We start from the raw sequence: 25,292 nt of genomic DNA on the forward strand, positions 1-25,292 counted from the left end.
CTTATTCATAGTTGTGTAGATATAAAAATACATACATATTATTGTTATATTTCTTGTGTGACAAATGATTTACAACTAAACACTTTATAACATGTGATGTACCTGCAAACAATGTGATTTGCAAAGAAAGAGATATTATTGCAATGCTAAAATAATACTAGAAAGAATGTAAGTAATAGAAACTCAAAATGAAAAAGAAGAAATATTTTAATGAAATTTACATGTTTGTATACATAACTTATTTATTATAGATGTATTTCAAAATTTCTTGAGATGTAATGTACATTTTTGTCCAAACAAGGAATTTTGTACTTCTAAAAATACTCAAAATCTTCATAAGAAGAATTAGGTTGTGTATGCCTACTTTTATCGCTTGCAACAATATCTGCAATCTTCTTGTCTATTGGGGGAATATTTGATTTGTTAGCATACTTAGAAAAATCTAAAGGCTTTGGTATAATAGGAGGTGTAGCACTTCTAACTAGAGCCCAATTTACTCCGTTAAAAAAAGGGTGTTGTTTTATTTCTGTGGCACCTCTCTTATAAGCAAATCGTTTCTGGGGCTCTTTCACCAACAATCCTTTTATAAGGTCTCTTGCAACATTACTAACATGAGGTTTTTTTGGGAACCTTAAGGGCTGACCTACAACATTAAAGAGTGTGGCTTTATTTCCTTCACCTTTAAAGGGTGTTATCCCATGCAAAAGTTCATACAAGAATATTCCAAATGTCCACCAATCCACTGCACTACCATGTCCTTCGCCACGAATAATCTCTGGTGCAAGATACTCATGTGTTCCTACAAAGGACATTGACCTCACATTTGTAGGCTCTGCCATTAGTTCTGGCAGGCATCCTCCAACCATGAGGCCAAAATCAGACTTTAACTTTCTATTCTTTTTTGAAGGTAAAATGCGTGGAAAGAAACTTGAAGGTTGTATGCAACCATGTATTACTTGCTCATCATCCAAAATGCTCCCAGATGGACCATTATTACTTTCATGTGCAGATGATGACTTCACAAGTGTAGGATTAACAGAGCAACGAAGGGATAAGTCAAAATCTGATAACATTATGTGACCTTCATCTCGAACTAGAACATTCTCTGGTTTTAAGTCTCTATACACAATGCCTAGCATGTGCAAGTATTCTAAAGCTAACAAAATCTCTGAACAATAAAACCTATCATAGAAAATAAGACATCAAATTCTTAGATTTGTCATGAAAATTCACAACACAAATGTTCTATCAAATAGTTATTATTACACAATTAAGATGATTAGAGGCTTTTAATGTTTTTTTTACCTCTTATGAAGATAAACAAAAAATATCAATGGCTTCATTCAATTACACAAATGTAAGGATGAACATGCTTAATCAACATGTCTTTTTTCTAAAATCTTATTGCATTCATAATGAACTATCTAGTTGTAATTGCATTATTTGGAGAAGTAAAACATAGAACATTCAAACAAGATTTATTCTCATGTTTAAAGGTTTATTAAATTTACTTTCTTTTGAAGTAGCCTAATGATTATTAGTAATGCATGATAGTCCCATTGTTTTCAATTTTCATAGAAATTTTAAGCATTGAGATTGCAAATAATAGAAATAATGTCAATGCACTATTAGTTTGATGAATTAGTTAATGCATACGGGCTAGTATTTCTATGAAAACTATATGCATAGTCTTAAGACAAAACAATGATATAATTTCACAATAGAAGAAAAAAATGCATAACCAAGAAGAAAGAAATTTTCAATACCTTTTGGTTGTTAAAGTATGTAGAAACACATAAAAAAAAAATTAAAGAATGTAATATATAATTTCTACCCAAAAAGGTAGATAAAAATCTTTAACTAGTGTTATAATCTTTCATCCTTGATTTAAAGAGGATAACTATTAGAACAAGTAAATTGCATTTATTTCACTGAATTTATTTGGCAACTTATTTCATATTAATGAAATAATAAAACTACTATGTTTAATGATTTATATTTAAACATAGTAAAATATAATCATGTATAATAACTATTGTAGCATACATTTCAACCTACATATATACCACTTTGGTGAAATTCAAGTCCAATGTATATGTGTGTGTTTAAGTACTCTTGTCATTGAATTGAAACAAACTCTAAAGTAACTAACCGTGTAGCTTCTTCAGTGAAATGCTTGTTAGGTTGCTTTAATCGAAGAGAATGTAGACTGCCACTATTACAAAATTCCATGACCAAACAATAGTATTTATCAGTCTCAAAATAAGAATATAAAGTTGGTAAAAATGGATGGTCAAGAAGTCCAAGAATCTCTCTTTCTGTTTGTGATCTTAAAAGCTTTTTTTTACTTGCAAGTGATGCTTTATCCATTACTTTCATGGCAAAGAATGCCTTACTTCCTTTAAGTTCCACAAGGTACACACTACCAATATCTCCATAACCAACACGCTGTAGAAGCTTGAAATGACTAAGATTAAGACCATTACCTCTAGAAACCATGTTAATTGCATCCCACCTCACATCACCTCCTGTATGTGGCTTAATATGTGCACCACTAGTGCTCTCTAAACTATCATTACGAGAACTAACACCACTTCTCTGACCTTGATTGGTGCTTTTTGTAATTATAGAAAATTCTCTTGTAGTTTCTGCTACTACTCTTGATGATGTGGTTGAAGGGTTAGAATTTGAAGGCATTCTTGCACTTCGACTTGGGTGTTGAGTAGTGGAAAAATCAGAAATGTGTAGAGAATTTTCTACTTTGTAAGGTTTAGATGTTGGTTTACTTGTCACTTTTGCATTATTTTTAAGAACTTGGTCTATGTCTCCTGCTCCACTAGTTGTATTATCAATTGTGGAGACGTCATTTGTATCTTGCTTTACCTTTTTGACATGATTTTCTAAATTATTTGATGAATTTGCATAAACTTGATCTTTATTGAGAGCCTTTTTTGAACTATAATTCATCTGCATTTGAAATTCAAGATTTGATTAATTTTCACTAAAAACATAAATAATTTTGCAATTATGATAGAATGCATATACTTTTTTTAAAAAAAATAATTGATGCATCATGACTATTTTTGGTAGACAGTTATTGCGATATCCAAATGAAACAACAAATAACACTTAATTTGGTAAATTAGGCATTTTGATAGGTTTTGAAGTCATTAATGGACAATGTAATGACACTTTTTAAGATAATTATCGCAAAAGCACTATAAAACTAAGTTAATTATGATAAAATATGTTGCATGTAACGTCTCAATCTCATTTCATATTAAACATATTTTTTTAGGTTTAGATCCTCGCACTATTACCTATATTTGATAACAAATTAATTTTAAGGAATAATTGTTTTCATTCTACCAAGGATTCTATACAAATGTTGTCAAATTAAGTAACTATTTTTTAAAAATAAATCAAAATGAAATACACAAACATAAGACCTTTAATGTGAATGAAGTAGAATGCATTAAAATTTCTTGTTAACATAGAACAAAGAATCTTGGTTATAAAATGTTTGATTCTATATTTAAGTATAGAAACCATGAAGGAACAATAATTCAATTTGTAATAGAATCTCAAACATACAAGTCAAATTAAATGTGCTAAAAATCATATATGCATATGGTTATATTCACAACAATTGAAAATCAAATCATTTGAGCCTATATGATGGTTGACATATGAATAAACTCTAACGGTTTTAATAGATCGATGTGACGAGAAAGAAAAGAATAGAGCTCTTAAAAAGAGATGTAAGGAAATGAAGGTCAAAATTAAAAGTAAAAATGAATCAAAAACACCTTGTAACTTCCCAAACTCTCTGCAAATGATCAAGAGAACCAATAATATGTTTCCCCTTGCATGCATGTCAATGAAGAGAATTCTTTGAATTTTGTAACATTACAAAAAAATGAAAAAAGAAAGAAGGAAAGAGAAGAAAAGACAAGATATAAAAATATATATGTTATTTGATTTGACATGAAATAATACATGGGTATTGAAAATAGCAAGTTCTGATTAGATCACCATCCATCATCATAAACACTAGGGGTTCTTGAGAGGAATTTGTGGAAGAAAAGAGAGAAAATATATAAACCCACAAATAGGAAAACTATATTTACATACAAAAATAGATAATGATAACAACATAACTGAACCAATGTGTTTGTAAGCATATGGTGCTTCAAGTGAAAGAAGAATGAAGAGAGAAAACATGGAAGAAAGAAAGTTGTCATTGCCATGAAGATGGATGGATATGCGTCTAATTCTCTTGTGAAATAATGGTTTAGCAAATTCTCTTCTATTTTCCTCTTTCTTCCTACTTGTTCACTCCATAATCGGCATCAAGTATTATTACAACCAATGTTATTAACTCCACTATTACTAAAATAATTTATCGTGACAATAATAAAATGAAACGTTATGTAGTTATACCTATATTTTTAAAGTATAATACGACTATTAAATTAGAAAGCCATGTTATATATACTTATAATAGAATTTACGCTTAAGCATTAACAAACTTAATTTTTTAGTTTGGGTTATGTGTAATTTTGTTTGCTAAATTTTTGAAGTTAATTAAATTTGTTTTGTTTAAAGTAAATTTGATCATGCTATCAACTTTTTCTACCAAAAATTCTAAGATTATTATTTTGTAGAGACATATTTAGGCAATAGTGATGTGTTGAAAGACACAAGTCACTATTTGTGATGATAAATGTAGCCTATATGCATAATATTATATATTACAATAACATATGGGATCACACAATATAATAAACTCACTTGAAATATTGAAAATCTAGTTAGATTGGAATACTTTCACAAGTTAGACTCAAAAGAAATGAATCAAAATCCTACTTGTAGTATACTCATATTAGAATTAAACTAATATAAATAATTCATTTAAGGTAAAACATTATAGAGATAAGAAAGAGGCAAAAAATTCAAATTGTATGCTTGTATTGTAACATCCTCATTTTTATTTTATTTAATGTTTAGAGCATTACTTAGAGTAATAAAATATAATTTTAGAAATTATTTGGGAACTTATTAAATTCTTGTATACAATAACAAAAATGACATCATTTAATTGTAAAAGTTCAACCAAAGACATTTTTTAACTCAAATAAAATATAGCAAAATATTATGTAGGATAATTTTAAATAGAAGAAGCTATTTAGGAAAATTTTTTTTTATAAACATATGGATTTGTACGTTTATATTCAAGCCAAAAACATTTTTGTATTTCAAAACTAAAAAAATGGATAAATATTAACTTTATAATTAATTTTAATTAATAAATAAGTATGTAAATATTTCATGTTAATGAATATTGATTAAAAAAATATTTTTCTGATGAAATATGGGCTGAATTTTTTCTTTTAGCCCAAAATGCCTATTTTTGTAATAAAATAGAACACATATACAATTTTAGAATGTAAAATAATTAAAAATAATAAATACTAGCAAAAAAAGTTAAGGGGAAACTTGTTTCTCACAAGTAGTGTGTGAGTGGTCTGATGTTGAAAGTTGATAAGGAGACACAAAGCAAAAGTAAGCTTGATCAAGTTCAATGGTGTGGTTTGAGATGTAGAGTTTGGGAAGAAAATGTGATGACTATGAATCATTGCAGATGTGTTATGTGTAGCATCCTTGATTGTCGACTTCTCGATGACTCACACACTATGAAATTTCACATGATAACACTTCACTCAACATTCTTGTTGGTCTGAACTCTCCGTAGGTAGTCTTTTCGGAGATCTCAACAACCTACTTCAACTACTTTCTAGAGCAATAATTACTCCCGCAAACCAACACAATTTTTTTTAGCATGCTTTGTCCTCACTCACGCTTTTTAGAAAACTTTCTAGAAGGTCACTTATCTCATAACTACTCCAAGCTAAACATGCTTAACCGTGGAGTTATTAAGTGATAGACTACCGAAAAGTACATGCATCTTATTGGTATGGATAGTACCAATTAATTCTTTTAAGTCATCCTCAATTGCATAATCCCATACCTTCACAATCTCTGGATCCCTCTTATTCTGGTGTGATTCGATCGGGGTGTTACATTATGTGTAACACTCTAAAAATTTACAAATCAAATCAAACTATAAAAAGTTCTTTGTTTGTGTGCTCTATGAAAGCTTAATTGATATTGAAAGTAATTACAATGAAGATTTAAGTTAAGTGATTGAGAAACATTTGAATTGTATATATGTTATTTCATGTGACAAATTTTAATGAATGTTGACTTTAATTAAAATCAAAGTTTTTACATTGTGTAAATTTATTCTGTGTAGATATAATTTAATTACATACACTTTTTCCTAGGGTAATTAATCTTGAGTGAAATTTCATTTAGTTATTTGTGTGATTGATTTTTTGTGACCTACATCTTTTAAAAATTGAGATTTAATTATGGAAGATTTGGACCATATAGAATTTATATAGTGTGAACATATACCATGTAAACTTGCACCGGATAAAGTTACTTTGTGTAACTTAACGCAAAGCAAGATCAATTTAATTAGCATAAAGATCCATGATACTTAACTAGAGAATTAACTAATTATGGTAAAAGCACGTTTACATCTATACATAATCTAACTTTAACCAATTGTAGCAAGTTCTTCTATAGCAAAAACACCAAAAAGGAGCATGACTTCCATGGCCAGCCAAGGCACCCCATTATCCAGAAATTAATCTCACTTAGCTTCTAAAAATCCTTAGAATATTAAAACCCTTTTGGCTAATATATTAGACCCATCCAATGTTGACTTATGCTAGCCATTTTAAATGGAAAAGAAAAGGGAGAAAAGCTCTCATTGTACTAGTGTGTGCTGTGAGTTCAAGTGAGAGGGAAGTTAGCTTATCTCATTATTCTTGAGGATTTGTTCAAAGAATGCTTGGTAAGTTAGCTAAAGTCACTACTCTAACTACATTTCCTCTTCTAGAATATCAAGATCTACCTCTCTATGTTTTTAAAAAAATTATTTTGATGGATAGGAAAATTTTTAGACACCACACGTGTCTAGTTCTTGACTTACTCGAATGTTTGGTCCTCAAAACTTGAGGTATGGGGAGTTTCTATTTCAACCTCATGAATCATTATGTTTGGGGGCTATCCATGGGTTGTGTGGGTGTTGGGAAAGAAGAAATAGCCATTGGAATAAATGTTTGATGCATAAATTGTTAAATTGCTTGTTGTTGATTTTTGGGCTGATTATGTGCACAAATTTTAATTATTTTTTGGGACATGATTCGTGTAATGTTAGACTTGTTCCATAGTTTTTGATGTCTCTGAGCTTATGATAATTCTTGTTTTTTTGTTTTGTTTTCAGCACTCCTATTTTTTCGAATTTCTTTTGAAATTGCTCAAATATATTTGGTTGAGTCATTTTACTTTTAATTATTTTTTTGGATTTTTTTAGTGAAACTATTTCAAACAAAGTGTTGTATGACCATGGATAGTGTATAGAAAAATTGTCTAAGCTTAAAAAATAGGAAAATATTTGTTTGAAAATTAAAAGTTTAAAACATAACATTGCTCGATACTGTCCTTTTAAATAAAGAAAAATAAATTTCGATGAAATTATCATGTAGTGAATTTTTATGTTATTTCATGGACCATCTAGAGTGTCTATAGATTTTTATAAAAATCATTTACTATTTTTCTTCATTTAAATGGAGAAATTTGCATCTTCTAGCAATTGTGAAAGATATTTACTGGAAAAATCAAAACACATGTTTTTGAGATTTGTGAAAAATATATGTGATAGCCAATATGTTGATGATGAAATCTGCAAAGTTTGAATAAAAACTAAGTTGATCTTCTATTTTAAATAAATTTTACCTCTAGAGTGAAATATAAACAACAAAAAATCAATGTTTGTTTTACTAAAATATCAACAAATTTTAATTGACTTTTTCCTATTTAATGATAGTATTTTCAAAATACCATTCATTTAATTAGAATTTTATTTTCAACAACCTTCTTTTTTGTATTGTGAAATTAATGTTAAGGGTATTTTGGGAAATGAATTAATTTTTTCATTGAAACTATAAACATTAAATGATGTTAACTAATTTTCTTCATGAGTGTGAAATAGTTTTATTTTTGCTTATATTTCAGTCTGAATGGAAATAAGAAAAATGATGTTTCATGTATAGATAGATTTGGCTTTTAAATAAAAATAAATATCATTTGATGGAAATTTTAGAGTTCTAATTTTTATGTTGTAATATGTTATATGAAGAGTGTTACTGTCAAGTTTGATGACAATTGGAGTTGATTTGATATTTTTAGAAAATTGTAAATCAATAATTCATCATACTTAGATTTAGCTTTTTAATTGAGATATTTGTGTTATTGACATGATATGATATATTTGTTCTTGAAAGATGGTAGTCTACCTCTAAAGGGAATATTCATCAATGTGTTGTGTGTTGATCATTTATCTATGACATGTTTCATTGTGCATATTAACTATGTGATGTATATTGTGGACTGAGACCTAAGGGATGTGAACCCTAAGCATTTTGAAAATTTTGTGTGTGCATGATTATGATGTGAATTGGATGTTGGATGTGGAAACACAAAATCATGATCTTTAAGGGAACAAATGAACTCCTTTCAGGGCACAGTTGTGGAAAATGACAGATTTTGAAATAAAAGATATTCATTATGGAAATTAACAAATTAATCGTTAAAAAGAGTGTGAAGTTATTAATTAATATTTTAAGACATGGATGAACACTAATCTATATTAAGATGGATGTTTGTACTTAGAGTGATAAATAAGTCCTATGTGAAGGTGCTAAAGTCTGGAAGACATAATGAAGCATAAATGGTTGAGTGTGGAGAGAATATTCATAAAACATAATAAAAATGGGTGGGTCATGAGTCTAAATCTGTGATTGGATGTGTGCATGACACATGTGTTTATGATGTGTGTTCCTTGTTTTGCATGGTAAGATCAAATGAGAGGAAAAACATTTTCGTTTAGGGTCAAGCGTGACCAATGCAAGGGATGTGAATGTGTAGCAAAAGACACATCGATTAAGGATTGCGGCACAGGCAACATGTGGTTGCGAGATTAATGATGTTTGATCATGTGGGATTCAAACCACGAGAAATGATGAATCATCATCGTGTACCAGTGGAAAAAGAACCTACCCCAATCTAGAGAAATAATCCCAGTGGGAGAGCTTTGTTAAGGAGCCAATCCTTAGAGTTTGGATGACCATATAGAGTTGTACCTAAGGGATGTGTTGTTGACTTGCTGTTTCTTTAGGATACAACGTTGAGTTTGTGGTCATATTTTCCACAGTAGTACTGACTTGGTAACCCTGACAAATGTGATGTATAACCGGTTGATGAGAGCTCACTATCGTACCATAGTGGGGTTGTATTCTTGACAACTATCAAACTTAAAAATAATGTAAGTCCACTAAGTTTCAAGAGTTCCAATGGCAGCGGGCCCATAAATGAGAAAGAGTTAAGTGTTGACTAGAGATTTTGGAGTCATATCAAACTTAAAATACTGCAAGTCCACCGAGTTTCAGGAGTTCTCATGCTAGCGAGCCAGTAAATAAAAAAAGTTAAGTGTTGGCTAGAGATTTTGGATGACAAGTGAAAGTGTCTTGATATATGCGTAATATTGTGTGATTATTTGGACCTTTGGTTCATTTGTTTATTGGTTTATGCGGAGGATAGAGACTCACCCACATGCCCAACATTTTTTTAAATGGACTTGATGATGCAGTTCGATTATTGAGGATGGAATGGATCGACTACGTCAAGTACTACAAGTGTAGATGGACTTGTTCATGGAAAAAGAACCTTATAAGGATACCTAATGAGCATAAGCAGGTGATTGAGGGGTTATGTTTTATGGGTCACTGCTCTAAATCCTAGTATTTTGTTGTATATGAAAAAGGGTAAACTAGGCTTTGATTTTATGGTGTGTCAGTCTCTTATACGTGACCTAGACATTGTGTAATTGGATTTAAGAGACGTAAACTGATATTTTTTTTTTGGGAATAAAAATGTTTAGTGATGTAATTGAGGATGTTTAAGTGAGCAATAAAAATAACCATTGGAAATTGGTTTGGTAGCAATTTAATTTATAAGAATAATAAAAAAAATGAACAATAGAAATTAATGAAGATTCTAACAAAGTAAGAGATCTAGGATCGAGATTTCAGACTTATCTTTGCATTCCCCATAATCTTCTATTTCAATTAAACCCCAATTATCTATTCAATTACTAGTCTTTCCTTTTTTAAAATGATAAATGTAATTGATTCATGTTCTAAAAATCCTCTTCTTTCTAATTCATTCCCTTATTGTTCATTAGGTCTTAATTTAGAAAGAAGATTAAGCACATAGAGGTTAATTGACATTTGCTAATTAAATTAGAAATTCTAGGATAAGTTGGTTCATACAAATCCTATGAAATCTATTATTGCATAAGTCAATCAATTTATAGCTTTTGATCATAACAATTAATCAATTCAGATTTCAGATTAATCAATTCCAAATAACAATAAAATCAGTGCAATAATATAATTAAGAAACAATTGGGTTTTTTTATTGCAATAGAAGAATTAGGGTTCATAGATAGGCCCTACATCACAACCCTAACAATATACTGAGTCACCACACATAGTTTTTCTTCTTCCCGTTTGAAGAGTTATGAAGGCACCATTGAAGAATACAGAGGCTTTGATTGAAGGAGGACCACAATGTCATTGTTTCTATTCATGATGAATTGTCATAAATGTCTTACAACATTTGTTAAAGAACGTTTAGATTTAGAATTGACAATGGATCTATGTATTTATTCTAATCCTCAATAATCAAACATGTAGATCTTAGAATCTTTGGTAAATTATTCTAGGTTGTTTTTATATGTGAATTTTGGCTTTCGCATAAATAATATAGAATACTAAAATAAGGATTAAATATTAAAATCCCAACATTAAATCCCAGTGCTAGATAATGTGTTTGTTTAGGTGGTTTTTAAAAGTCTCCATCTTATTCCATTTGTAACACCCAAAATTTTCTGTTCTAAAATCTGTTAGATTTTTTTTTCAAAGATGAATTAATATAGAATTAAAAAACTATTAAATATTCTTCCAAAATCATAGAAATATTTTTGCCTTTGCATTAAAGCGTCATTACTTAAAATATCATAATGTTCATTCTTAATAAAACTCATATTTTCTTTTCAAAGCAACTTTCATTTAAGAAATATCATTCCTTAAGAAAACATTTCATTTATCAAAACTTGATTTTTAAAAAATCATTAAAACATAATAAGTAAATATATACATTTCCTCAAAATCCTCCTTAATTTATTCAATAATGTTTACAAATTGCATAATTTTTGAAACCATTGAGTTGCAAAAAATATTAGTTGAACATCCTCAATTGCATCATTAAATAGTTTTATTCCCAAAATAAATATTGGTTTACATCTCTAAAATCCAATTACACAACATGTTGGGGTCACATACAAGCGACTAACATACCATAAAATGAAAGCCTAGTCTACTCTATTTCATATACAATAAAAGACTAGGGCTCAAAGCAGTGACCCACCAAACATAAGCCCTCAAAATACCAACTTAAGTTCATGAGACATCCTTGAGAGGTCTTTTGTCCTCGATCAAGTCCATCCACACTAGTAGTGCTTGACGTAGCCAATCCATTCCATCCTCGATAATTGAACCACATCATTGAGTACATTTGAAAAATGTTGGGTGTATGGATGAGTCTCCATCCTTCACATAAACCAACAAAAAATAATCTGAAGGTCCAAACAATCACATAGGACTACACATATATCGAGTCACTTTCATGATCTCTGTGGTCACCCAAAATCTCTAGTCAACACTTCACTCTTTTTCATTTAAGGGCTCACTGCTACTAGAACTCCCAAAAACTCAATGGACTTGCACTATTTTAAGTTATATGATTGTTGAGAGTGCACCCTAATCACAGTACAATGGCGGGCTCTCACCAATAAGATAATGCCTCACAATCAATCAAGGTTGCCAAGTCGGTATATGACCTAAAGCCACGACCTAGCGCCATACCCTAAAGGACGACCACACTATGTTATCATTCCCAGATACCTCTCTTTGTGGTCATCCAATCTCTAAGGACCAACTCTTCAATGATGCTCTCCACTGGATTGTCTCTCTAGATCGGTGTGGATTCCTTCACCAATTGGTACCAGACGATGGTCCATAATCTTTATGAGTTTATACACAGAGACTTCTTCCCCTTTACAAGCCCACATCATGGGAACATTAGGCCCACATGGCCACATCCATCACAATGCAACATTTTTTGCGTCTGAAACCTCCATATGATCCACAACATTCTCTAACACGATAACATGTCGTCCATGCCACAATTCTCAATTAACGTGTCATCCATTATCCATTCGTGTACTTCGCACTGGTCATACTTGACCCTAAATAGAAAGGTTTTCTTTTCCCCGTTATCTTCGATGGAAATCATCCAATGAACCACACAATACAACACACGTGTGTCACACACATATCCCATTACAAATCCATATTCGTGATTTTTTCGTTTTATTAAGTTTTATGATTTCTTTTATCATGCACAACGTTATATGCTTAACTATGTCCTTCATATTTTCAATCCATAGCATAGGACTTACTTTTTTGTTCTAAGTCCTGTAAGTACTATGTGCGTCTCAAAAGTTAAGATTGATATCCTTTGTTAAATTATTATGTTCACACTCTTTTTATGTTTTATTCAACCCCATGAGAATTTAGAATCCTCATCCCACAAATCAACATTCATTCCACATCTAAATCACACACGCATGCATATTTCATAACGTGTCAAGGGTAACACCCTAAGTCTCAATTTCACAGAATAAGAAACATGATTAGTTACAAAATAATATATCGAACCCAATTCATCAATAATATTATTAATAGTGTTTCTCCTTTTTAGGCAAGAATAATTCATTAATATTCCATGAAAAGGGGCAAACATGACATTTTAAAAGTTCACAAGGCATAATATAGGAATTTAACTCAAAATTATAAAAAAATGCAATTCAATTCAAAATGTAACTGAATTTGACAAAAATGCTCCATATCAGGTTTAAAGTCACACCAAAAATCACTCAAGTAATATTTTATTTTAATTAAAACTCAATTATGCCATAACATAAAAAAGTCAGTATTTTGGAAATTCTAAAAATAGAAAAAACTTTGTTTCTCATGATTTTTTGGTACAGAACATCCTCAATGTGTCACCAACAACATATAATTATCTCAAAGCCAAAGCGACATCAAAACTATTTTTGAAATAATAAGAGTTCATTATTGTCAGAAATTTTGTTTTACAACAACTATTTGGAAAAAAAATAGAATATGATTTTTTTTTATAGAAATTCTCATAAAGTTAGTACACTCTCCAATAACTCCATAGAGCATATAGAACTTCCATCGCCCCTTCATTCATTCAAAATCTATTTTTCAACCAATAAAAAAGTCTTTGTTGTCCCTAATTTCATATTTGACATTTTCTAATATTAAAAATACTTACTCTAAAAATTAGGGTTAGCCAATTTTTGTTGATTTCCTTCATCACCCAGGGAAGACACCACAAATCTATTTGTCATTTGAAGGTTCACAAAAATTACTATAATTATTTTCCCAAAACTAATAGATTCTTTTTTTGAAAAAAACATCAAAATAAAATAAAAGATGATTTCAAAATGATTTGAAAATTTTTCCATTGCATCCAAAGGGTATGAAAACCTTGGAAAAGGTCTAACTTTGCAAACAAGTGTCTCAAAAATATATTAAAATTTGTGTATTAAATCTTATAAAAATTAGAAAGCAAGCATATTTTACACACATTGAACAACATAGATTCATTTTAATTGTTATTTAAGAGTACCCAACACCCAAACAATCATAATTCAGCCCCACACAACATGATTCACAAAGAAAAAAATAGAAGCCCCTATACCTTAAGTTATGATCACAAAACAAATTCCAAAGCAAGCCAAGAGATATACACTTATGTCTATAGGCTTCCTTAGTACTCTCTCGAAATGGCCTTTAGAATAAATGGCTATGGTTGTTAGTGAGTTAGCATGCATGAAACTCTTCTTTTCCTCTAAAAAACTCACGTTTAAAACTAAGGAGGAATGAGACTACAATTTTTTTTAGTGCTAAAAGGGTTTTAAATGTAAAATGAACTTAACTTGTTTAAGTGGCCAAGAGAGATTGGTTATTTGTTGGGTAATAGGGATTCTCATGACATGAAGTTAATTGGCATGATGCAAAGTTTGATAGGTAAAGGAGTGAAGGGATGGTTGAACTGTACATAGCATAAATGGGGTGCTTTGTTTTTTCAATTGGTTGCATAAGTAGATAAAGTAGAATTAGGCTTAAAGTGGAAGTTTTGCTTTTACCAAAATTAGATAAAGTAGATACTATATTATTGCTATGTGAATACTCTTATGTTACTTATGTATTTTACCATTTTGTTCACTACTTGTGGCAAAGAATGACTTTCATTACTAAATTTCTTTTGGCATTTAAAAAAAAAGTTAATTTTGTGCAAATTAACATAGGTAATAGTATTAACTGCCTAGATCAATGTGTAATTCAAATTGATAATGCATAGTATTAATTTACATTGTGTAATCTTACACAATGTAATTTTAGTGTGTTGAAATTAATGTGTAACTTGACTTTGCCCGGCTAGTTGAATTGGCCAAATTAGAAACTAGTTACATAGGGTTGATGATTTAGTTTTGATAACATTGAAAAAAATAACACTGGAAGCAAAGGTATCATTGTGCCAATGGATTCACATCACTAGTAGTAGTGACAATGTTTTTTTTTTGTCATATCTTCTAATTAGTGTTGACTTGATATTGACACTATTAAAGGTTGGTCTCTTTTGACCAACACAAACACATTAGTGATGACTTTATTAGCAACAATCACTAGACTATCACTTGGTTAATGACAATTTGTATTTTTCTTGTATTTCATTAAGAAAAATATAGTAATAAAAATAGATCAAAGTTCATTAGTATGTATCTTGTAACAATTGTTTTTTTTTTACAAAATGAAGTTTTTGATATGATTTGTGTTCTTGTATTAATAGATATGTTGACCTTTTGAAGTTATAGAAACAATTGCACATGGTGAAGCTTTAATATCTTGACCTTTGAAATTTGCAATTATATTTACAATTTTTAATGCATAAAATAAAAAAGTTTATCATAGAATTTTGGTTTAGACCGAAGACTAGATATTTCAAGTGTTGCTTTTAAGATTGGACATTTGTATGTGATCCAACAACAACTACCGAATATACTTTGATACCATAATTAATAATAGAATTTAAGTCTTGACCTAATTCTTAACTCAATTCCAAAAGTTAATTCAAGAGGTAATGATTTTTATTTTGGCCATATTATTATTAAATGTGGAATCTCTAACAATTTTGGGTTTTTTTTTTTGGTTTGGCTATAATAATTTTGATTATTAAGGCCCTCTTGTGAAAAAAAATATTACAAATTCAAAACTGTTTTGCGATACTAGGTCAAAACTTTTTAGTTTGATTGTAAAGTTTTTCATTTTGGGGGAAATGACAATCAATGTCTTCTAAAATTTGATATGAACTTTTTTTTTCTTTTTCATATGCAAGGGACTACATGTAGCAATTCAAAACTACATAAAAACTAATTACTCAACCAGATCAATTAGGTAAGTGTTTGAACTCTAGGACAGTCCCGAACTTTATCAGAAAGTGTATCGAGTTGTTAAAGTAATAATAAAATGGTAAGAAACCGAGTATCAAACTCAGGGAACTTGTTTCATTCGATGAAGTTTCATTCAGCAACCAGACATTGATATAAAGCCATGTAAATAGAATTAAATCAAAGATGTATATGTTGTAAATCTAAAATAACTACAAATACGCTTATCAAAACGGGAGAGAAAACAGATGATTAAAATGTTGGGTCCTTCTACTGAACGCTTGATGTAATTAAAAGATTTTTCTCTATTTAATGTTATTTCTGTGTTCTATGCTAAGGACTAAAATACCAAACACTGATTCCTCGCGTGAATGGACTAATTCTAATTAAACCTCATTCTCGGATGTCTCGTCGAACTTAGCCTAACTGAACAACATTACAATCACAGCATATCAAAAACTAAAACCTTACACTCTATGTCTAGCAATGCAGTTATCTAGCCCTGCTCTATCCAGCTCTAAGGACTAATACATTTTCCAATGCTAAAAATCCTAACTTTACACATCAATGGGTGATCAGACCAAAAACATGCAATAATTAAGTGCTGATAGAAGCAATGGACACATAAAACAACTTTTAATAGATAGTTAAGAATTTACATCAAGTTTCAGTAGAATTTCCCAATAGAGATACTTAGCCTTCCATCGCTAGGCAGCACCTTTCAGCTATAAGATGAGGGTTTAAGAAGAAAATAACAAATTACACAGTGGTGGGGATGTCTCCTCCACCTCTAGGAATCTAGAAATTACTCCTAAACCTAAAATCCTCTTGAAAGCTGAGGTTTTTGGCTTCCTTGCTCTATTTTTTGCCTCTGTTCTGCTCTCTACGCTCTGAATTAGCCTCTCTTCTAACCTCTATGCTTGATTTTTCCAACTTCAACCTTAAAAAGAGCTTTCTGTCCTCGAAGGCTCGCTTAGCGCCAATTTCGTGCTTAGCGTGAGTTAGTGAAAATCCGCTGAGCCACCTGGGCGCGCTTAGCACAGGAAGAGACAAATGTCTCACTGAGCAAGCTGATGACACGCTGAGCGCGCATATGCTTCATAGATTCTCCCAGCTCGCTAAGCGGGCTGAGTGCCTCCCTTAGCGCATGATTCTCGCTAAGCGCACAAGCCTCGCTTAGCGAGACACCAGCTGCAAGTCTTCACAAATCTTCATCCTTTTTACTTGAAATTGAAGTTGAAACACATTAAATTCACAATGTTGGGCATTTTTACTAAACAAAACTAAACTAAACCTAAAAATATGTACAAACTTACAAAAAGAACCATAAATTGAGGAAAAGATAAACATTTTATAAAAATTTTCTATACAAAAGTTAGTCCTAAAGGACGACTAACAGTAAGCAAGAATATGTGGTACATCGACTAACAAGAATATATAGTACATCAATTAAGGGTTATAATTAGTAAAACAAGGAAAATCAATCAATAAGATTTATATTTGTTGGAATGGTCACTAGGAAGTGGTTCCATTTTTTTTCTTGGATTATTAGTTTCTCTAATATAACTTCGTCAAAATGGCAGGATGAGATAGAAGAAAATGGGCAAGCGAGTATATACTTTCAAAACAAACATTTCAACGTGCAAAGTTATGAATTAATTTGGTAGGTCCTATCAAAGAGAAACCATGATAGGTTTGCTTACTAGAATTTTGTGGGAGCTTCTTGTGTTCTTTTCATGGTCAAATTGGGTAGAACTCATACAAAGTACAATTAGGAATGTATTTTACTAATGAGGCATCTATATTTTGCTAATGTGTTGGCCAATATCCTAATCATTGCATTGCAAGCCAATTTTAGTCACAAATTTTAATCAGCTCCAACGTTCTTTAGAGTTTTTGGGCAAGATTCCTTAGGTCTCTTATGTTTTGTATTGGGATCAAACCTAGTTTGTATAACCACATTGTAAGATAATTACCATGTGGACTAAGGATTATGATTGTGTGGTTTCCTATAGGCTGTAAATTAGCTCCACTTTGTGTAAAATAAAAAACAATCAAAATCAACTTTGTGTTATCTGTGGAGCACTAGGCATGATCATTTCTACCATTTCTATATACAATTGTTAAAGCATTTTGTAGAGCTAATAAAATTCTTCAAAATATTATGGATTTATTTGACAAAAATAGTTGATAAAACTAATGGAAAGGTGAAAAGTTAATTGAGAAGTTTTTTTAAGCAAGTTAATTGAAAAGTTGAAAACATTTATTTTAGGCTAAAAGTTGAATTAGCTTTTTGAGGGAAGCTAAAAGTTATTAATTGAAAGTTGAAACTATTTAATTAGTATATTAAATTATAATATTTGGTAATTTTTTTTGAAAAGGATATTTGGTAAATTTAGTCATTAAACTAGTTGATAAAAATAAAAGAACTTAAAAGATATGTTTATTTTTCATACAAATTCCATCTTTGTTCTGTAGACAAAATATTTGTTTTAGGTATAGTTTTAAATTTTTTAATTAATTCTAAACCATATTTTTTTAAAGAAGAATTTCTATTTAAAATTAAAATAAATAGTGTAATCATTAAAATAATAACATGTAAATTTAACAGACACACATATCAAATGATGGGAGAAAGGAGGAATTTTATTAAGAGGATGGGAAAAATGATATTTATTGAAATTTTGATGGTAAAAATGAAGCAAATTTTATGTTATAATTTATTTCATATACTAGCATATAAAGGTGTTATAAATTTAATGGCATAGAGTCATTTATCAAACACATTTATTTCGATGAAATCAATTTATAAAATAATTAAATAAGTTATAAAATAAAAAAAAATACTAGTATAATACAACCTATGTTATTGTCTACACTCGAATTAGTTAAATAATTGACTAAAATATGTTTTTGGTCCTAATAAAATTGGATGTATTCATTGTTATTGTAAACCTTCTTGTATGTTTGAAGTCCCTGTAAAATTGAAATATACCATTGTTTACCTTGAAGCTAGGTTTAGGTTAACCAAGCCTAGCTCTAAGCCAAACAATGGTATATTTTAATTTTATAGGAACTAAAAACATACTAAAAGTTTTATAGAGATAAAAAAATAAACATTTTCAATTTGAAATATCACATTCTTCTCATCAATGTAACTAACACAAAGAACCTGAGAAAATTTTGCCACATTAAATGACCCGATGAAGAGGCAAATCCTTAACGTAGAGAATGAAAACTTGATTTTTTTCTTCATTTGCACTAGTTAGAGGAGAAAACAACAATGTTTATTCTATCGGAGTATAGACATGGTTGAGAGATCTCTTTGTTCTAGTAGTTGTCAGGGTGGTCGCTAGGGTTGGGGTTGGAGAGACACTTGTGACGATGATAGAGTGCATCCCAGTACCAAAGTGCTAGGACTGCTTCTCAAAATGAGCTCATCATCGAGAATGCGTTGGGGAAGCTAGGAAAGTTCATGCTATCGTCAATGGTTTTATATAATTTCACTGAAAAGGAACTAATTTTTTTAATAATTTTATATAATTTTGACTAAAATATTTTCTCATCTCTATTAAATTAAAAATATTAATTTTTGTCCCTTCAAAATTATTTGTATGATTTTAGTCCCTGTAAAATTGTATCATCATTTGGCCTGAAGCTAAGTTCCGATTAATCGAGCTTGGCTAGCTCCAAGTCAAACAATGATATATTTCAATTTCACAAAGACTAAAAACATACAAAAAAATTTGCAGGGACAAGAAATGAACCCCTTCAATTTATATGGATGAATAATATATTTTAGCCTAAATAATTTCAATTTTATTTTTCTATTTTATAAAGAGGCCGACTATTTCTTTATGGAATATGCTCAAGAGTATATTATCATAAAATTAAAAATTAAAAATATTAAATAAAAAATGAAGTAACTGATATGTTCAAAATTTTAAAAGTACTTAATTATGATATATTTATCTTTTTTTTTACAATTATTGTATATTTTTCTAATTATTCTTTAACTAATATCCCTAAATTACTCATTAGCAAGACCATACCCTTTATTTGTTCAAGTAATTAAAATATCACGCCCTCCCTCTATAACTACTTATAAACAAAAATGTAACGTTGTGTTTTCGTAATTTGTTGTTCAAGTGATTTAATTAAATTATAAGATAAAATAAATTTAGTTTAAGTACTTGAATGAATTAATTAATAAATTTGGTGATTTGATTGTATTTGTGTATGTGGTTAGTGAGTTTTAGTGTTTTGGGCTTAAGAGGATGAACTTTAGTTTATGGTGGGAGGGGTGTGTGTGTGTGTAGTAAGGTTTAGGTGTAAAAAGGAGGAATTACAAGAGTCATAAACCTTCTTTTGTGCTGAAACTCTTTCTTAGCACACTTCTTTTCACAATTCTCTCTTCTTCAAGAACCATCATTAGAGAACTTTAAACCTTGTGCTATGCAAAAAAAGAGCTCCTTTCTCCTTCCTATAGTGGTTGTTGACTGACCCTAGGTGAGACAATCTCCCATTCTTTCTCTCTTTGAGTTCATTTCCGTTTTCCCTAGAGAAACCATGAACAACTTTCATGGAAAAGCTTGGTTTTAAGGGATTTTGATTATGTTTTTGGTTGGCTTTGGGGTTTTGTTAATGTTGGTATAGTGTGGTTGTTGGGGGGTTGAAGGAAAGTTTCTAACTTGGACTCGAAGCTCACTCCTTTTTCCTTTCTTCTTCTTTTAAGAGTCATAATCTTGGGTTTAATAAGTAAGGGGAGTTTTATCCTTTTCTATGCTTAGGTTGTTGTGAATTGGTTTCAAGGTTGTTATAAAATGAATCATGTTGTTAAAAATGGAAGTTAAAGGATTTGAGGTTTTGAGTTTTAAAATTCGGGTTCTTTCTTTGGTGAATATTGATTAAAAGTTCCTATTTGTGAAGTGTTTGATATTGTTTATGTATTTGGAATTGATGGAAAAGAATTTGAGTTGTTTTGGGTTGATTTGGAAGCCATGAGAGGCAATTTTGTAGAAATTTTGAAATTCTATAGAATTCATGTTCAATGATTATTTTCGCGTCTAGTGACCATTTTCGTGTCCAATGTCGTGTTCAGTGTTCAATGACCATTTTGAGTCTAGTGATTAGTTTTGAGTCCAATGATAAATTTTGATGTGGATGTGATTAATGTTTGTTTTCCTTGCATAAATTAACTATTTTGATATCTTAATGAATTTATGATGATATGAGATGATGTTATTTTATTATTAGAGTTGACTTTATGTTGAGATTATGAGATTCACATTCATATGATTTTTGTGAGTTGTTTGCTAGAATTCCAAGTGTTGGAATGTCTTGCTATACTTATTGAACTATATGTGGGTTCATGAGTGTGATGAACGTATAAATGATGAATCTATGATGTTACAACCTCTTATGATGCTGGGATTGGTGAATGAATTTCTGATGACGTACGATATTGATTTGAATGATCATAAAGCATATGCATTGATGAAGGACATTGCATGTGAGTAAACATGTAAGTTGGGGGTGCTAAGAAGGCCCTCAACCTAGTGTTGAAGGTTGTCGTGGTGGCTAACGCTGAATATGCCTATAGAATGGATGGGTGGGCAAATCCCTAGATAGGTTAAGGCCTTTCCAAGCTTTACTGAGGTCAGCCGCTACCCACGCTTATTCATTTTCGATAAAATCACACTTCTTCCATATGATTAATTCAAGTCTTCCCGAATGGTTGGATCATACAGTGTGACTATGTTAAGGGATGTACTTGGGTTAATTGCTCAAAAGGTAAAATCTTTCGGGAGTAAAGAGTCAGCATGACATAACATGATAGTTAGACATATGTATTGATAATTGTGACTTAAGAATGATATGTTTACTTAAGGAGTTGTATTAGTACATGACTATTGGAAAAATAGAGGATTTCTATATCTCTTTTTAACATGTTGATCTTATATTTTTCTTTTACATGTTGTTTCCTTTTGAAATGAGTTTACCCTTATGTTTTGTATTGAATTGTGATGATCGGGCCATTTGATAGAGAGTAGATTATGTTGTAACCTCTGAGAAGCATGCCACTCGTGGTTGATGTGAACTTGGTGGTGGACTTAGGGGTAAGATTCGATCCTTCGTTATTTATTTATGTTTTGTCTTAGTATGGACCAATTTAGGATTTCTATATCTTCGTGGATCTATGTTGTATTTATTTCATGAATGAGATCCTTGAGTTTTGTTTGGAGATTTGTTTATGAGGTTTGACGATGTATTGCCTTAGGGCATATGTACCTTTATATTTTATGACTTTGAAGACCTTTTATGGATGAATTTTATATGACATGCTTGTATTTAGAAAAATTAATTATTTGCAATTTCATTAATTAAACTAATTCAAGAATTTTTAAGGGACAAAAAATGAATCTTTCCGTATTAAAGCCTTAGTATTTTATGTAATAGCTTTTGGGGTTGTTACAAAAAAACACTTTTTTGAACACACACACACTTCACTTGAATATTTTATAACCGTCGGATCGAAGTTTTAACTTTATAATAATCGTTGATATGATTCAATTATGTAATCTTCACTTCAATTATTGAGTCATTAGATCGAAATTTTAATTTCATAGTTGTTGATATAATTCAATGTAATATAGCATTAATGAAACATTATTAACTTTTAAAATAATGATTTACAATTATTATAAATATTATCTTTTATATATTTATTAAATAGGAATAGAAAAAACTAATAAAATAAGAGATAATGCAATTTAATTTAAAATTATTTTATGAAAAATAATTATTTACTTTTAAAAATTTATAATTTAATAGTTATTTAATATACGTATATTAATAATTTGTGCATTCATTTTTTCTATAACTAATAGACATATATGAGTTTTTATATATAAAAAATTTGATTACAATGGTACAATAATTTTTTTATATGTAGGAATTGAACATAGTGCTAGAAGATTTAAACACTCACATATATAGTTTACTCAATCAAGAGACTCTTTTGTATATGACAAATTTGATAGAAATTATTATTTGCTAAATAATAATTTCTATATTTTTCTATGAGGTTTAGGGGCCAATTATATCTAAAAAGTATAATTTTAGATCAATTCAATTTATAATCAATTTAGAAATATAAAATTATGTTATTCCTTTAATTGATAAAAAATATATTATTTTTAATTATATTATGTGTTTTTGATTTATTTTCAAAATAATTCAAATGCAAAGAAATATCTGAAATTACCTCATTGGCCTCATCACCCCCTCACTCAGTCACCCTTTTATAGTTTTTTAGTTTCTGTTTCAGTAGTCATCTAGCAATATCGAAATTTATATTATGCGTTTGTGTTTCATCTAACAATAAAATTAAATTTGTAACGGTCATGTCATGATTAGAAAAACGAAAAAGTTTATTTTAAAAGAAATTGAAGTTTTTTATTTTTCTTTTAATAGATGTTAGTGATTTTGATCAATTAAACTTATTTAATGCATTATCAATTCAGACAATTCTTTCTAAATTCATGACATGAGACACTCATGCAATATTTCAGACCATCCTTCTTTGTGAGAGAATAAGTTGGAAACAAACATATAGAGCACGTTTCATTTTCTATGGTTATGGTAGTCAAATGGAGTCTAACATGATGAAATTGTATGCGATCCTCCGAAGAAAAAAGATGAAAATATAAGAGCTCACATGAAAGTTTTTCTGCACTATGGAAATTGCATGATCAGGTTATCTCTTGGCCGTACACACACATATGCACACAAAAGAATATGATTAGGGTCTCTCTTACATCAAGTATATACTTTTTTTAAGGTAAAAACTTATATAATTTCATTCAGAATAATGGTTTCAATACAAACTGGACTGAAATAAAAAAAAATGTCGACTAGAGAAAGATCTTATATCCTTGCTAAGCAATGAGCAATAAGATTAACTTGTCTACGAACAAATTGTGTCTCGCACTTAACTATAAAGAGTTTTGAATGAGTGAGCAACGCCTAAGGATGTCACCAAACTCATTATTCGTGAAGTGCTTGCTGCTCATTGAGTCCGAGACATGCTAGCAATCAGTTTCCAGAATAACATTTTCAAAATGCATATTTTGCAATCAGTTTTCAGAATGCTGCATCTATGTTGCATTTCAGGCGAGTTGATGAAGGTTGTGACCACATGATGCTTTTGGTTGGATTATCGTTGTTTGAGCTATATATGCACGATGGGAGAATGTGATGACTTGTGGTGAACCTATAGATGTTGTAGGGCAAAGTGAGTAGCAATGTTAGGAGGTTTCTAAGTTCCATCCCAAACCATTTCATTCCTTTGTCTCCATATACACCAGAGGATGGCAACAAATTTGCGCATCATTTGGGATAAAAATCTCTTGAATGAGTTGCTGATTCCACGAAACATGTGAAGGATCCAACAAATCTTGCACTGTCATATTCTCAAGCCCAATATGTGTAGAAGTTTGAACATATGAGGTCTTAGTTGAGCGGAGCCAAGGGTCACTCCAAACTATTTGCCGTCTCCCAACCTCCATCTAGTGTCTTCTTTGACTAATGCCCATGAAGAGTGGATGCTATCTCAAGTGAAATTTGGGTTGTGACCTATGGAGGAACCCAAAAAATTTCTTTTAGGAAAATATTTAGCTTTAAAACTTGTGTAACAATAACATCAGAGTTAGACATGAAATTTCAATCTTGTTTTCCTAACATTTTCAAATTAAAAGCATAAAGATGCTTGAAGCCCATACCTCAGTGCTTCTTTCTTATTGGTAGTCAATCTCAACTGAGCCAATTTATACATTTACGGTTGTTTTAGAATTCCCACCAAAAGGAGTTCATATTTTTTGGATTTCATCTTGAAGGGTGGAAGGAAGGAGAAAAATGCTCATGCAATATGAAGGGATTGCTTGAGTAATAGATTTGATGTATACCTCCCTGCTAGCTTTTGAAAGGTGTTTCTATTGGAATTACAAGAATAGAGATGAGAGAATTTCAAAAGGGAATAGTAAAACTTTTGTGTATCAAAAAATTTAGAAAATTGTTTATGTCAACATATATGGGGCACAGATCAAAGCGGTTAAAACTAACCAAAACTATCTAACTAACTTTAGTTACACCAGTTCAACTACTTTCTTTCTTTTTTCTTTTATCATTTTTCTAAACTAGAATTATATGGATACATCAACATTCCTCCCTAATTCTAGTTTAAGCAATTCACTATGCCAACTTTTTCTCTAAACTTGTAAAACTTCTCTCCACGAAGCACTTTGGTTAGAATGTCAGCTTCCTGTTCTTCTGACTTGCAATAAGCTAAAACTTATTCTTCCTTTCCTCACTTGATCCCTGAGATAGTGGTACTTTGTCCCAATATGCTTTGTTCTTCCATGTGGAATTGGGTTGTTGGCAAGACATATAGCAGACTTGTTGTCCATGTTAAGTTGAACAACTGAATCAAGCTGAA

General features: G+C 30.3%; 1 protein-coding gene across 1 annotated transcript; it reads right to left on the reverse strand.

Moving 5' to 3' along the window:
* Nucleotides 1-314: 314 nt before the first annotated feature.
* LOC100802478 (serine/threonine-protein kinase AGC1-7) lies at nt 315-25,263 on the reverse strand. Its single transcript, XM_026129410.2, has 3 exons — nt 25,168-25,263; nt 2,153-2,967; nt 315-1,182 (listed from the first exon to the last, which is right to left on the reverse strand). Exons 1-3 carry the CDS (start codon nt 25,261-25,263, stop codon nt 315-317), a joined length of 1,779 nt encoding a protein of 592 aa, XP_025985195.2.
* Nucleotides 25,264-25,292: the final 29 nt, after the last annotated feature.

This window comes from Glycine max, chromosome 8 (assembly GCF_000004515.6).
Source record: "Glycine max cultivar Williams 82 chromosome 8, Glycine_max_v4.0, whole genome shotgun sequence".
In the NCBI taxonomy this organism is placed as follows: Eukaryota; Viridiplantae; Streptophyta; class Magnoliopsida; order Fabales; family Fabaceae; genus Glycine; species Glycine max.

Coding starts and splice junctions, on each gene's coding strand:
- LOC100802478 (XM_026129410.2), bottom strand. CDS start 25,263: ATGGACAACAAGTCTGCTATATGTCTTGCCAACAACCCAATTCCACAT. Junction 2,968..25,167: donor ACCACTATCTCAGGGATCAA/GTGAGGAAAGGA, acceptor TTTCAAATGCAG/ATGAATTATAGTTCAAAAAA. Junction 1,183..2,152: donor TTCACTGAAGAAGCTACACG/GTTAGTTACTTT, acceptor TTTCTATGATAG/GTTTTATTGTTCAGAGATTT.